Below are 14179 nucleotides of genomic sequence, written 5' to 3' on the forward strand. Positions count from 1 at the left end.
CTGAAGGCAGAAAGACATGAACATCTTGGATGACATGGGGGTAAGTAAATTATCAATACATTTTTATTCTGGAAGTGAACTAATCCTATTTTTGAAATTAGTACTAAAAGTTTTGAAATTTCCTCTTGCTTGTGTAAAAAATTGCACCAGTTCAAATAAAAACAATTAAAAACGAATACCTTTTAATACTAATTTAATACTAATACTAATAAGTCTGCATATTAGACCTTAAGGGTACCACCCCAGTAACAGCTTTTGAGTCTACCCAAATGAACACTAATTTACACTGACTTTGTATGCTTGTACATGATGTGTGACAAATGTACAATAATGTCCTATTGAAATATTTAAGATATATACTGACAAACACAGTACCTACTCAGCCAAATTTTACATTAACCTACTGTATTAATTCACAGGCGGTCTGCCATTTGAGGATTTACACACTATTGAATAAACTGTATGGTCCGTTTCAGTGTCAAGCGATGTTGTTTGGTGTTGTCCAATTGTACTGTAGGTGGTGCTGGGGTGGTTGTTTTTTTGCATCTCCGCTGGTATCTGTGAATTATTAAACCATATTAACAATGCAATAAACAAAACCAGAAAATCCTTGAAGTCAAATTAGGAAATGTATTCAGACTCAAGATATTTATACAGTTAACCTGTTACTATTTTTAACCTAGAAAATTCTGCCCGGTGGATGTTTTTGTCTCTTTCTTACCTCAGAATTGGACATTGTCTGACTGGTATTGTGAGGGTGTCTGTGTTCTTGTGTAAATCCACACACAGTTTGAGGATTCTCTGATTTCTCCAACATCTCCAGGGGTCTTTGTACTTTGCTCTTTGGCTGTAGAACAATCCAATCAAACAGTCATACAGATCCTTGTATACCACTTAATATTTACATGCACATTTAAATGTACATGGTTAACAGTGTTTGGACACCCACTGCTGCTTCTTCCAATGAAGACAAGTTTTTAATAAGAAGGCTTCCAATGTTACTCAAGTCAAGGGAATTGTGAGCAACATTTGTGGCCCTTTTCAAATTCAGCATGATAGTGGCCTTGTACACAAAGCAAGGCCTACATAGAAATGGTTTACTGTGTTTGGGCTGGAAAAACTTGATGGCCAGACCTGAACTGAACTGAAAAGCTGACTGATGCTGTTGTGCATATGATCCATACAGTCATGTTCCAACATATAGAGCAGTGTTCTTTAATAGTATAGTGTATGCATTCCTTTACATGTGTAGTGTTGGCTATCCATATAGGCTACATTTGGCCATATAGTGTATGTTCTGAAACAGTCATTGCTCTGATTAATTACACAAAGTGTATGATTGCATTAAACTGCCAACAAAGAAAAAAACAGAGATGCCCAAACCAGGGTCTACAGGCCAAAGTTGGCCCACGATGACCTCTGATTTGCCCTGCCATGCCATATCATGCCATAATAATAGTGGGAAAAACATGCCATTGGAAATCTTCATTTCTAATTTATCTTTGTGTTTTAAGACTTTTTGTTCTATTTTTGCATTAAAATTTAGAGAATATACTGGAAATGAATTTGATCTTTCATAATATAAAATCTTAATATATTTGGATATAATGCAAAATTTACTTTCGGCCCTCAGCCTTCAATCAAGTTAGATTTTTTGGCCCTTTATACTGAAAAGTTTGGGCTCCTCTGGTGTAAAATTAAGTAGATATTTGGTGGATGATTTTATCAGAATTGTTTTCCAATAAACTTATTACATGTAAAATTATGACGATGATGACTCATGTCACGTTCTTTCTAGGGCTCAAACCACCCCTGAGCTACTGGCCACACAACCTCCCAAATGTCCATCACATGACTCATGAGGATTCTTGAATTAAGAGCAATTATAATCTGTCATGGCTGCACAACAAAAAATATTAAAATCGGCATAAACGGAAGTTGCAGTTATCTTGTCATCTATGTTGTGATGTATATCTGTGTGAAATGGCTTGTCAAATGAGAAAATAATATAGAGCGGGACTTGGTGTTGTCCATCAGGAATTAATTGGATTGCTGTTGTTTGCTATTGCTGCAATCACATGTGAGTGACGGGCTGCTGGAGGGGAGCGGTTATTGCTCCGCCTTCACACCAGTGCACACGTCATCAGCGCAGCGATGCTGATGCAAGGAGAGGGGAAATTAATTTGATTACATGTTATGAGGACAGGTACATTTGAACAAATGAATAATGTGCATGGATAAATCATATATAATAAACACGGCAATATTCCATTAACAAATAAGAATTATGATGTCATGGTGAAGTAGTATTTTGAAGCTTACCTGAACTTGTGCATAGATTGTATGATCATTCTGCTGGGCACCTAAGAGATTTAGAATAGTATTATTATAAAGAATCTCCTGTCAGTTACTATCACCATAGATCCTTGGTTTCTCCACTATGAGGCACCATATAAGATTTACATAAATCTCCATACACAAATGTGAAATAGTCAAACATTATGTAAGTGTTGTGTAGATGTAAAGTTCTAGATCTGACGCTGGTGTGTATAAGCTTTTCATATGTATTTGTTTGTGCATTCAGTATGTGACTGCTTCACCTTTGTGTATTCAGAGATTCATGTAAGCGCAAGTAAAATTGTAACTGGTGCCTCATATCACAACCATTTTGAATCCCATAAAGCTGTTGTTCTGAGGATATAAGCTCTTGATAATTTTGTAAAATATTTGAGATAAAAGATAAACATACCTTTGTTATTATTCTTGCATGAGCAGTATGTTACAGCAGTTGCAACTAAAATCAACAATGAAGCACTTATAACAATGACTATGAGCCAATGGAGAGGAAAATAACTGTTGTTGTCTCCTGTTGTCTGTTGATTCTCATCTGAAACAAAAAACATTAGATTAACAACTACAGTCATTAGAACACTCCAGAGGTAGTGAGGATAAATGGCTAATAAATAAAAAATGCATGACTAGAAAATGCATTTAAAATGCATTTATATGTTTTGCATTGGGTTTGTGGGTCACTTATTTACTTTGATAAGGTGTACAGAGGTGTTTAATCTGTATTGTGTCATTCTTCCAGCTGACTGGGTTGCTATAGTTACAAATAACTATGTCCTCTTTACAATACAGGGTTAGAGTCTGTATTTCAGATGATATATTTTCCTTCTGGCTGCAGTTGTTGCTTTGGTAGGTTTCTCTGATTGTACGATCATGCCCACTACATGAGACATTTACAATACAGGAGTTAACAGCGATCATGGTGACGTTCCAGTTAAGAACAGGAGAATCCACTGGATCTGAAACATATTTATGAAAACTGCTGCATGAGAATGCATCATATATGACAGACCCTAGAAAGTTTTTTTTTTTTTTTTTACAAACTTTTTTGTGTAGCAAATTCAAAGGTGAAACTGAACAACTTGCTTTGGCCAAAAGGTAAAAATTTGTATTTTCTACAGAAAACATTGAAACTCTGCAAGATTCTAAATTAATTTAAGCACGTACCCTTTATTCTTGATATTGGTTTTTAATGTGGTTTAACATGCAACTCAGACTCACCTATAACAGATACTCTGTATTTAGCAACATTTATATTATTCGATCCAAATATTTTTGCTGTGTAGAGTCCACTGTCTGTCTTTTTCGTGCTCTTCAGTGTTAGAGAGAAGGTTGACTGATTGAAAACCACACTGTCGTTGTTAATCTCTGTCTCTACAGTTTTCTTACTGAATGTCACAATATTTTCTGATTCATGATTCATCCAGACCAGTGTATCAAAAGGTAGTAGTTTATCAGTCTGTATGTCCAGTTGAACAGAACTTCCTGTCTGCACAGAGACGGCATTTTCAGCTTTGCACACGGATGCTAGAAACAGAGAGGATAATGGAAAAGATTAAGGTAAATGTCCAATTGTTCAACAAATATGGTACACAAAAGTGTAATATTGGCATAAAAATTCCATCTTTTTGTTGCAAAAATGATTCGATATGATGAAAACAAACCAAATTTAATTTAAAAAAATTTAATTTTGTGCTCACCGACTTTTATAGCAAGGTTTTTATCTAGCTGTTTGCTATAATAGTAGGGGAAAGTAAGTGAGTGTAGTGCTGTAGAACAATTTCTATGTTCTATGTTCTCTTTTTAGTTCTTAAAAAGAATCCTGAATCATCAATGCATGAAATAAATAATAAAAACCCATGTGATAAGTGTTACAAATAATTGTTCCTATAATATTAATATTTCAACAGTATTTAAACAGTAATTTATATTTCAAATAAATAATCCTGGGATATGTTTAAAAGTCATGTGTAACCTCCCATTTCAATGCACAGCAATGATTAGCAGACACGCATATCAATGGTGACATTAATACAAATGGTGAAAGTCATTAATTACTATCTCTACTGTATCTAGTTATGCAGTAGTCATGTGCAGTAGCCTGTGAAGAGAATGATTTTCATACCTGTGTTGGAGATCAGCACTGCGATGAAGATCATGAGCAGATGACCAAAAGCCATTGCAATAAACGGCCTGTTCTGCTGTGGTTATACGGTGCATATTAGAGAAAACTTTGTGTTTTATATCACCTTATTAAAACTGTCCACGCAGTGTCACTCACCTTGGAATATATGACATACAATATGTAAATATATGAATACTGTCTTTTCTATTAATTTGAGCACATTTAAAACTCTAGTCTATGCTTGAAAACCAGTTCTGTTACCATTAACTGAATAACTACCAGAACTGCTATACCAACCAAGTCAAAAAGCAGCTTAGAAAAGAGAGAGGAGGAGCTAGCTGCTTTCTGCAACCACATTGTCTACCACAGGAAACTAGCCCCTAGTTGTGAGAGCAAGTGTGGCTGTTCATATCTAAGTTCACTTTTAAGTTTCTTCAAATACAGGTCCAAGGTCTTATCTTCGTCTAACTCTGCTTGTTACAAAAATATGAACATTACCTTTAAATGATCAGAAATATTTATTGTAAATTTAAATGAATAATATTTCATATTTGAAAGTTCAGAATTGAGTGATAAATGCCTTTTTTTTGCCTTTTGTTCAGTTTAATAATTAAAATGAGCTAAAGTAACACAATTTTTGTACATATTGTAACTTAATTTTATTTCAGTTAACACTACTTAATATATTTAAAATTAAAGTTTACTTAATTAATTTGTGTTAAAACTACATGAATCATTTTTGCGGATATAACTAACCGGGCAGTAGATCTGTAATTCCCATCATGCTTTGCAAGGGACTGAGTGTTGTAATGTTTTTTAATTTTGTGGTTACCATTATGCAGAAGACTGTTGCCTGCGCTTAGGCTGTAGACACTCAAAATGTAGCTTTTATATACATTGTATATAATAATGAACACAACTGCTTGATAAACATAAGAGAATTAATTAAACTTCAGTAAGTTGATTTTTTTTAAAATGGTCCCACATAAGAAAATTTATTTCGAGAAACGTAATAAAGTTAAGTTGAACGTACTAGAATAAATTAATTTGACCTAATCCAACTAAATTGTGTTGACCCAACTAAACAGATTTATTTAGAATGAACTAAATTAAATTGTGTGTAAAAACCTCCATTAAATTAAGTAAGGGTAATAAATTCATTTGAGTGTAGCTGCAATGTACAGTAACTGATGCATGTGTGCTTTATTACCGCAAACAAGGCATACAAACCACACTTGAGACTAATTAAACTAAAAAAAAAGCATTAAAGTTTATGTTCACTGCATTTATTTTAGATAAACTTCTCCCATGCTTCTTTGAACTTTCCCTCCGTATACTTCCTCACTTATTCACTAGACAGTTTAATTTAAATAGGTGGGAAAGTGGACTGAACGCACTCACTGCATATTGGAATGCCCTGTTAAGTCTACTTCACATCACTATCGCGCAATTGGAACTTTAAAAGATTCCACACTGGTATGACAACTCATTGCATATCAACACCTACTGTAGAGAAAACCCCCGCCAAAAAGTGTGTTGTGGCAGATATATACATATTTATGAATTGGTATCAGCTGGAAAATCCAAATTTATTTTTTTAATGTGTAGAGGACATAATCTTTCAGATGGGGCTAGAGAGTTAGGTGCAAATATAAATTAAGTGTTGTACTGGTGCATTACATTGTCTCCTCCTTCATATGCTCTTGGAATCTTGAAACTTTTTTTTTTAAATATAGCCTACTGTTCATTTTGTATATTACAAATTTTGGTAGACATATGTCTATGGAATGTGAACAGACTTGGTAAATCAACATCAACAAATATGCAATTGACACTGTAATGAGCACGTGTTGACAAAATAAGATACAAGAATGTTTTGTTGTATTGTTTTGTTATTCATTATCCTTGTTTGATCATACTAATCTCACTGTCATGGCATTTCTTTTTTAAATAATTGCTATTGGTAATTCTTAAACTTTTTTTTAAATCTTTACAATTATGATATTAATTTATGATATTAACATATTACAATTTAGAACATTATTGTAGTCAGTGTAGAGGTAAGTAATATCCAAGGAAGAAAAATGGTAGTGGGTGATCCGTGGTTATCTGCAAAAAAAAAGAAAGAAAGAACAAAGAAAAGAAATATGTAACATTAAAGTCTGGAGATAGAAAATAAGATTTGACATTTTAACAGTGAAGCTGAGAGATGTCTTATAAATGATTCACAACAGGAGAATGATATGCTATTGTCAAGTGAAACATGGATTAACACATATACAGAATTATTCAATGTAATGCTCACAAAATTGAATCCCGCCGTTTAACTGGGTTGCTATCGCTACGGATACCAGCAACAAGAAAAAGGTTGGTGCATGTGCAACACTGCTTTGGCTAGTGTTGATTTTAAGGTCCTAAATTCTACACTTACCAACAACAGATACATTATACTGACAAACAGTTTTGGTTTTTTTTCCAATTGTTGTTGTGCAGTAAAGTCCGCTGTCTGTCTTCTGCATTCCCATCAGTGTTAGAGAGAAATTTGTAGTATTGAACACCACTCTGTCCTTGTACGAACTGGCAGGGTCAGTGGCTTTAGTCTTATTGTAGTATGTCACAATGGTTTCTGAGTGATTTCTGGAAAAAGGTGTTTTCATCCAGATTAACTGTAAAAACTGTGGAAGCTCTTCTCTCTGAACAAACTCAAAACGGTCCCCTGCACGCACAGACCGATTCTGGGGCTGGATTTCAGCAAAGGACACTGCAGGGAGAGAAAATAAAATTTAGTTTGAAATAGATCGGATCCACTACGCAGGGAATTTTGGTGATACCTGCATGCTGGATGTTTTTAACACGTATGCGCCTTAGTGAATTTGGTGTCATAATGAAAGTTTAACTACCCATGTCTGCTACAGACCGTAAAGTCCCTTTTGCACACAGACTGCAGATCATAACAATTACCAGCAGCGTAAGTCCAGCAGTCTCAGACTGGGGAGAATAGTTTTAGTGGTGGGAAGTGGTTAGGCATTTATTATAGAGTGCAGTTTACCATTTTAGTGAGGATAGGGTTAGTGGTGGTGGAGGCCATTTGGTATCATATAAAATGAAAGGATTTTTTTGGTCACACTTTATTTTAGGTCCAATTCTCACTATGAACTATTAACTATGACATTTGCCTCTATAAACTGCAGAATAAGGCATTAAAATGTGCTTTATAATTACTCATAAACAGCCATATGGTAGTAATATGCATGCTAGTCCCTAAAATAAAGTGTAACCGGGTTTTTTTTATTCATTTATTTTTTTTTTTTTTTGTAGGCTATACTTGTGACAAGGAGGCCTGTCCACCCGTCTGGAAAAACAAATTCTGATTACTAGTTACCCATTCATTCCTGTGAGGACAGCAGGGGAAAATATTCAACAGATTGACCTATTTTAACAATGTAAAACATGCTGAAAAGCTGTTTATCAACCATCAATTTTTCTTAATGTTCATGAAACTATATTTTGCATTTTTTAAAGAATAAAGTACTGTGCAAAAGTCTTAGGCATGTTAAATTTTTCATCAAACAGTTTGCTTTACTGTGCCAGTAGGAAATATCAGTTTACTTTTCCAAACCTTAATTTTGTTATTTATTTTTAATATTCCAGTGAGATTTTTGTTTGCACAAGGACTTTGAAAAAAGATGGTCCACACAGAAATCTGATCTCACCATCAACTCTGTTTGCGATTACATGAAGAGACATCTACTCTTTGCTTTTAAAACTGTGCTGGGTGCACTTGTGCTCAATTTTTGAGGTAGATTTGTAGGTAGATTTCTCCACTGTTGTTATGGATTTAGTCTGTCTCAGTTTTTTTCTGCATCTTTATGTAATCCCAGAGGGGCTCAGTGATGCTGAGATCAGATTTCTGTGTGGACCTGTCTGTTGTCAGACTCCTCATTCATACAAAGCTCTCCCTGGATTTTTACACTTAATAACAGAAGTAATGTTTGGAAATATAATCAGTTGACTTAGTCTCGTTGTCAAATGGCTCCTGACAAAAAAAGAAAAAAAGATTTTGTTCCTCATTTTCATTTTGGTGAAATATATAGAGCAGCCAGTTGAAGTTCTGTTAATAAAATTGTAATGATGTTTTCCAGTCACTTTAAAGGGGATCTATTATGCAAAATTATAATTTTTTTTACATTGTATTTATTTGAACATAATTGTGTGTACACAACCACCCTATAATGGTAAAAATCCACCCACTTCTCTTTTTTAAGTCAGAAACAGTGTCTCGAAATGAATTGTTAATGTCTGCTTCCTTTTGTGATGCCATAAATGGGTTTGGCCCCGCCCACAACTGGTGACAGACTTTGCTACCAAACTGCCAAATATATTGTGACTTGAACCATCACACACTTACACAAAACTCTTCACACCTACTATATGATTTATGATTAAAAATTACCAAAAATGTATCATGTATCCTGCTTGTAGTGATCATATATATGCTAAATAAGTGTGTGTGTATGTATATATTAGCAATGGCATAATCTCTGTAAAACGAATGGTGGTGTATCTGTATTCAAAACATCTGTTTTACTAGTAGCTTAATAATGATCATTCTCAAAATGACAAAAACAAGAACTACAGTGTAGAAACTTTCTTTCCGAATATTTTTACGAATTAATCACCAAAATATTATTCTATAGATGATATGCCGGTAAATGCTCAGTGATGCCATAACCTGCGCAGTCATTACTGTCACAATAATCATTAATAATCAATCAACATCAACATAATGAACATGTGTTTTACCTGTTTTGAAGGTAAGTAGAAAAATAAGTGATACGAGTAGGTGATTTACTGGCATTCTCACAATTTATAGATTTTTTTTTTTTAAAAAGAGAAAGGAACAGAGCTCAAAATGACTGCCGCTGCGTTGACTACCTATTAAAAACGGAAGTTCAGCGTGACACACAAGACGAAAACCAAGTTATTGCGCAACCTCAGGTTGAATAATTTAGTACTAAAATGTTATTTAGAAATGAAATAAAACAATTTGAACATAATGAACATAAAAGTTCAGTTAAGTGTAGAAACACATTTTGTCTTATTCAACAAACATACCTCCATCTCATTATAATATGCTGGATCATAAGAGCGTATGTGTGTGTTTGCATGTGCCGTGTCCATATGATATAATAATTTTTAACAACTTCACATCATTCTATTCTCACAGGATCTGCAATAAAGCATGAATTCTAATGATCATTCTCAAAATGACAAAAACAAGAACTACAGTGTAGAAACTTTCTTTCCGAATATTTTTACGAATTAATCACCAAAATATTATTCTATAGATGATATGCCGGTAAATGCTCAGTGATGCCATAACCTGCGCAGTCATTACTGTCACAATAATCATTAATAATCAATCAACATCAACATAATGAACATGTGTTTTACCTGTTTTGAAGGTAAGTAGAAAAATAAGTGATACGAGTAGGTGATTTACTGGCATTCTCACAATTTATAGATTTTTTTTTTTTAAAAAGAGAAAGGAACAGAGCTCAAAATGACTGCCGCTGCGTTGACTACCTATTAAAAACGGAAGTTCAGCGTGACACACAAGACGAAAACCAAGTTATTGCGCAACCTCAGGTTGAATAATTTAGTACTAAAATGTTATTTAGAAATGAAATAAAACAATTTGAACATAATGAACATAAAAGTTCAGTTAAGTGTAGAAACACATTTTGTCTTATTCAACAAACATACCTCCATCTCATTATAATATGCTGGATCATAAGAGCGTATGTGTGTGTTTGCATGTGCCGTGTCCATATGATATAATAATTTTTAACAACTTCACATCATTCTATTCTCACAGGATCTGCAATAAAGCATGAATTCAGGAAAAACACTTTCTGACACTTTTTTTTACACTCTGCAGCACATTCTGATAATAGCATCAGTATACATATAGAAAACAGAAGTTTCAACAGGCTAAAATCCGGAAACTGCTAAGTTGCTTGGAAACGGTGAGATGTCACATGACATCATTTTGGCTCAGTTCAGTCTGTGGTGGAAACATTAACATGAAAAAAGAACCACATTTTCCGGTGCTCAGTCAGTTAGGACTCAAACAAGAAACCCTTCTTCCTGCTACTCCGCAGTCTGTGAGTTCACACAAACCCACCTGAGAAGAGATCTCAGAGCAAAGGATGATGGGTAAGCCCTTAGCAGTTTGAGCTTACCCAAGAAGGTTTTTGTTCTTGTCAACCTATCAGCTTGTCATCAGACTGCTATAAAATCTCAATCTCATTTAGTTGATGTACATTTCAGGTCATCTTTAACAGACAACATATGTTTAGCACAAAGTCAACGGGGAAATATAGTCATTCTCCATACAACAATAAAAAAAAAAACTTTAGTATATTAGATCAGCTAATTCAACTTTAATGCCACATGTCTGTTTCACATGCATCAAAAAGTGTGATTTACTGGATACACTTTAGGTTACCATTTAAGGAATTTAACTTGGTAAAGAGAATCCATTTGTTACACATGCAAAATTGTCTCAAAAAGCAGACTGAGAAGAGTCTGAGTTGGTGTTTTTTAAACTAGTTTTTGTGGCAGTAAGTTTTTGTGTGTGTGTGTGTGTCTTCATCTTTGCCTTTCATGTTGGCCTGTTTAGCTTACAGACAGAGAGAAAGATGTGGGTGTGAGATCAGATAACTGATTGCCTGAAGCCCACATAGGCCTGTCTTCCTACATAAATGAGGACATCTAAAGCACTTACTGTCAGAAGCTGCTGCTGTTGAGAGGGGCGCTTAAAAACTTCTTTGTTAGATCCTGTAAGGTTGTTCTGAGAAGTAGGGGTGCACAGTACATTCTGTAGTTACAGTATATTTGGCTACTTTAATAGTTTGGGTCTTATTTAGGCTCTTTAGTCTGTGTTGTGTTCCCATAATCTTTTGAGAAACTAGTCTTAATCTTGAGATGTGAGCTTTTGTTAGCATCTCCTTATTTGGACATTCACCATCTTACTTCTTCCCTTTGATCTGCCTGATTGACTGAGGTTAAGGCTCTCACCACTCTACGCAAGAAAAATAAATATAATGGAAAAACTATTTTCTGCATGCAAACATCCTTTTTGTTTGGCCTCATGTTTGGTTTCCTTCCTGTTCCTGTCCTGATTGATTGTTCATTTGAACCCAGGTGTGTTTCCCTAATTACCCCATGTATTTAGTTCGATTCTGTGCAGTCTATCTTTGTCTGGAATTGTACGTCTACCCCTCGTCCTACGTGTGAGTTCCTGCCTGTTCCGTGTGTGCTCCAGTATTTGTAAGAATAAAGACCTTTTGAATGTTAATCCTCTTCGTCTCCGAGCTCCGTCTCCTCATCTCTGCCACAGTAGGCGAAGCATGACAACAGGTATGTTAGCTGGCAACTCTATTTCATACTGCACCTATAGAACATTCGCGGAACAGGTTTATTATAGTTAACGAAAACAAATAATAAACATTTTTGTGATACTTAATTTGTATGCACAGTTTTGTTATAAATACTGACTTTGTAAGGAATAATTGACGACGGGCCGTTGAATTATTAGAAAAATAATGCACACCCGAGGTGGTGATGCGGCCACGACACGAAGCGGAGTCAATTATTCCGCTTATACTACGGTTACCACAACTCAAGACATCGATCAGATGATATATTTAAAGGGATTCCTCCGGTTTTTGTACTTAAATCGCTATTGTGAGTAGGATTATTTCTTCCGCATCTCATCCAACGCCTCTTTTGCTAGTTCCAAAACGTCATTTTAAAGCTGGTAATGGAGGCTTGAGCCGTTGATAGCATTCTAATGCAGTTATTAATGAAGTTATTAGAAAGAGAGCGAGAGAGAGACACACAGGGAAAGAGAAAGAGAGAGAGAGCTTGTGTGAATTAGGCTACCTCTGTGCGTCCAACAGTGTTCTGCAGCAGCGTTTCTAAACAGCGCTGTTATTACCTCGCTAGTGAGAAATGGCGCTGTGTCTCATTTAGAAGGCTGCGCCCTCCGGAGGTCGAATCCTCTGGAGGTCGCATCCTCTGTAGGATGCATATACGAAGTGTCCTCAACCTAGAATTAAACGAGACAGCCTTGGTAGGACAGGCGGAAAAGGAAACAGGAGGTATCACGTTGCTATGCCAACACATTTAGAGCATCGTTGCGCTCTCAAATGAAGGAAAATTATTTCTAAATTTAGAAAGTAATTTGAAAAATAAAATGCTTTTACTTGTTTTATTTTGTTCAGTGTTTGAGGAGCTGCAGTGTACATACAGCAGACATCTGTTAGAGAAAAAAAAAGGAGGAGGATATTAAAAACAAAATTTATCCGTTTTTACCGAGGCGATTTAAGGTAAGTTGTAAACATGTCGTTTACCTTGTTTTTTTTCTCTCTCTCACTCGTCTATTCTCTCTTCATGAGTCATTATTCCCCATCCGCAGACACGTAGCTGGAGTGACGGTTGTTGTAAGGGCATGCACAGAATATGATCAATACCCAGGTGTAGTCGTGGCCTAATGGTTAGAGAGTCGGACTCATAACCCAAAGGTTGCGGGTTCGAGTCTCGTACCGGCAGGGACTGTAGGTTGGGGGAGTGAATGTTCAGCGCTCTCTTCCACCTTCAATACCACAACTGAGGCGCCCTTGAGCAAGGCACCAAACCCCCAACTGCTCCCCGGGTGCCGCAGCATAAATGGCTGCCCACTGCTCTGGGTGTGTGTTCACGGTGTGTGTGTTCACTGCTGTGTGTGTGCACTTAGGATGGGTTAAATGCAGAGCACTAATTCCGAGTATGGGTCACCATACTTGGCCACATGTCACGTCACTTTCACTTTCAATCAGATTCAAGCATTCAACGGCCCCGTAGTATAAAACAGAAATAAATTATGTATATATATTATTCCACGCGATTATGTCAATGTTTAAACAATATATTTTCTCGTAACATTTTTCTCATTAAAACAACATATTTTCTCATAATAATGACATGTCGTTAAAATTATATTTTCTCCAAATAACGAGATATGTCATAATGATATGTTTTTCCCATTATAATGAGATAATGTTTAAAACTTATCTTTGTATGTATTATTGTCATTGGATGGTCACCAATTTAAGACTACAGACTACAATATTGGAATCATCTTTTATCCAATTAAAATCAACAAATGGTGGTTTATCTTGCGTTTGTAGTGTAACAGGATTTCCTTCCAGTATGGTTAAATGATATTGGTTGGATGTCACTGGATACGGGAGAGAAAAGTTCATAGTAGTGTAGGAAACTTTTTCCTCGTCGAAGCAGAGACCAGGAGACGTTGGGATATCTTTCATACAGAAGTCACTCTTTATTGAGGACTCGCTGTGCGTCGCTGCAGTCATCCAAGTCTAATTAAGGCAGTGATACATTGTAGTTTATATACATTTAAGGGGGAGGGATACATTCAGTAGAGGTGGAGACAATCTAACCCATAGCATGCAAATGAAGTACAGGAATCAGCCCGACACCGGCATTTTCCCAGCCTTGATCTCATCAGCATAACAGTGTCATTCAAATGCATAGGTGCTAATCCAATCAGTCTGACAGTATCGCCATACTTTCGCATTATCACAGAGACAAAGGTACAGCTGTGCTTTGACTTAAAAAGCCAGATGGTCAGGAAGA

The 14179-nt window shown here is 35.7% G+C and overlaps 1 protein-coding gene and 1 long non-coding RNA gene across 2 annotated transcripts; both read right to left on the bottom strand.

Annotated features, from left to right (window-relative positions):
- Nucleotides 1–408: 408 nt before the first annotated feature.
- Nucleotides 409–4529, bottom strand: LOC107728371 (CD48 antigen-like). Its single transcript, XM_016538511.1, has 7 exons — nucleotides 4475–4529; nucleotides 3571–3876; nucleotides 3042–3308; nucleotides 2750–2794; nucleotides 2323–2363; nucleotides 722–847; nucleotides 409–558 (listed from the first exon to the last, which is right to left on the bottom strand). The coding sequence occupies exons 1-7, from the start codon at nucleotides 4527–4529 to the stop codon at nucleotides 409–411; spliced, it is 990 nt and encodes a 329-aa protein (XP_016393997.1).
- Nucleotides 4530–6504: 1975 nt separating this feature from the next.
- LOC107728383 (uncharacterized) lies at nucleotides 6505–9400 on the bottom strand. The gene is made up of 3 exons (XR_001638465.1): nucleotides 9278–9400; nucleotides 6906–7235; nucleotides 6505–6583 (listed from the first exon to the last, which is right to left on the bottom strand). It is a non-coding gene; the product is annotated as an uncharacterized LOC107728383 (long non-coding RNA).
- Between the last annotated feature and the right edge of the window lie 4779 nt (nucleotides 9401–14179).

Source organism: Sinocyclocheilus rhinocerous, unplaced genomic scaffold (assembly GCF_001515625.1).
Source record: "Sinocyclocheilus rhinocerous isolate Xijiao unplaced genomic scaffold, SAMN03320098_v1.1 scaffold3323, whole genome shotgun sequence".
Classification (NCBI taxonomy): domain Eukaryota; kingdom Metazoa; phylum Chordata; class Actinopteri; order Cypriniformes; family Cyprinidae; genus Sinocyclocheilus; species Sinocyclocheilus rhinocerous.

Coding starts and splice junctions, on each gene's coding strand:
- LOC107728371 (XM_016538511.1), bottom strand. CDS start 4,529: ATGGCTTTTGGTCATCTGCTCATGATCTTCATCGCAGTGCTGATCTCC. Junction 3,877..4,474: donor AGTGCTGATCTCCAACACAG/GTATGAAAATCA, acceptor CTCTGTTTCTAG/CATCCGTGTGCAAAGCTGAA. Junction 559..721: donor AGACAATGTCCAATTCTGAG/GTAAGAAAGAGA, acceptor AATAATTCACAG/ATACCAGCGGAGATGCAAAA.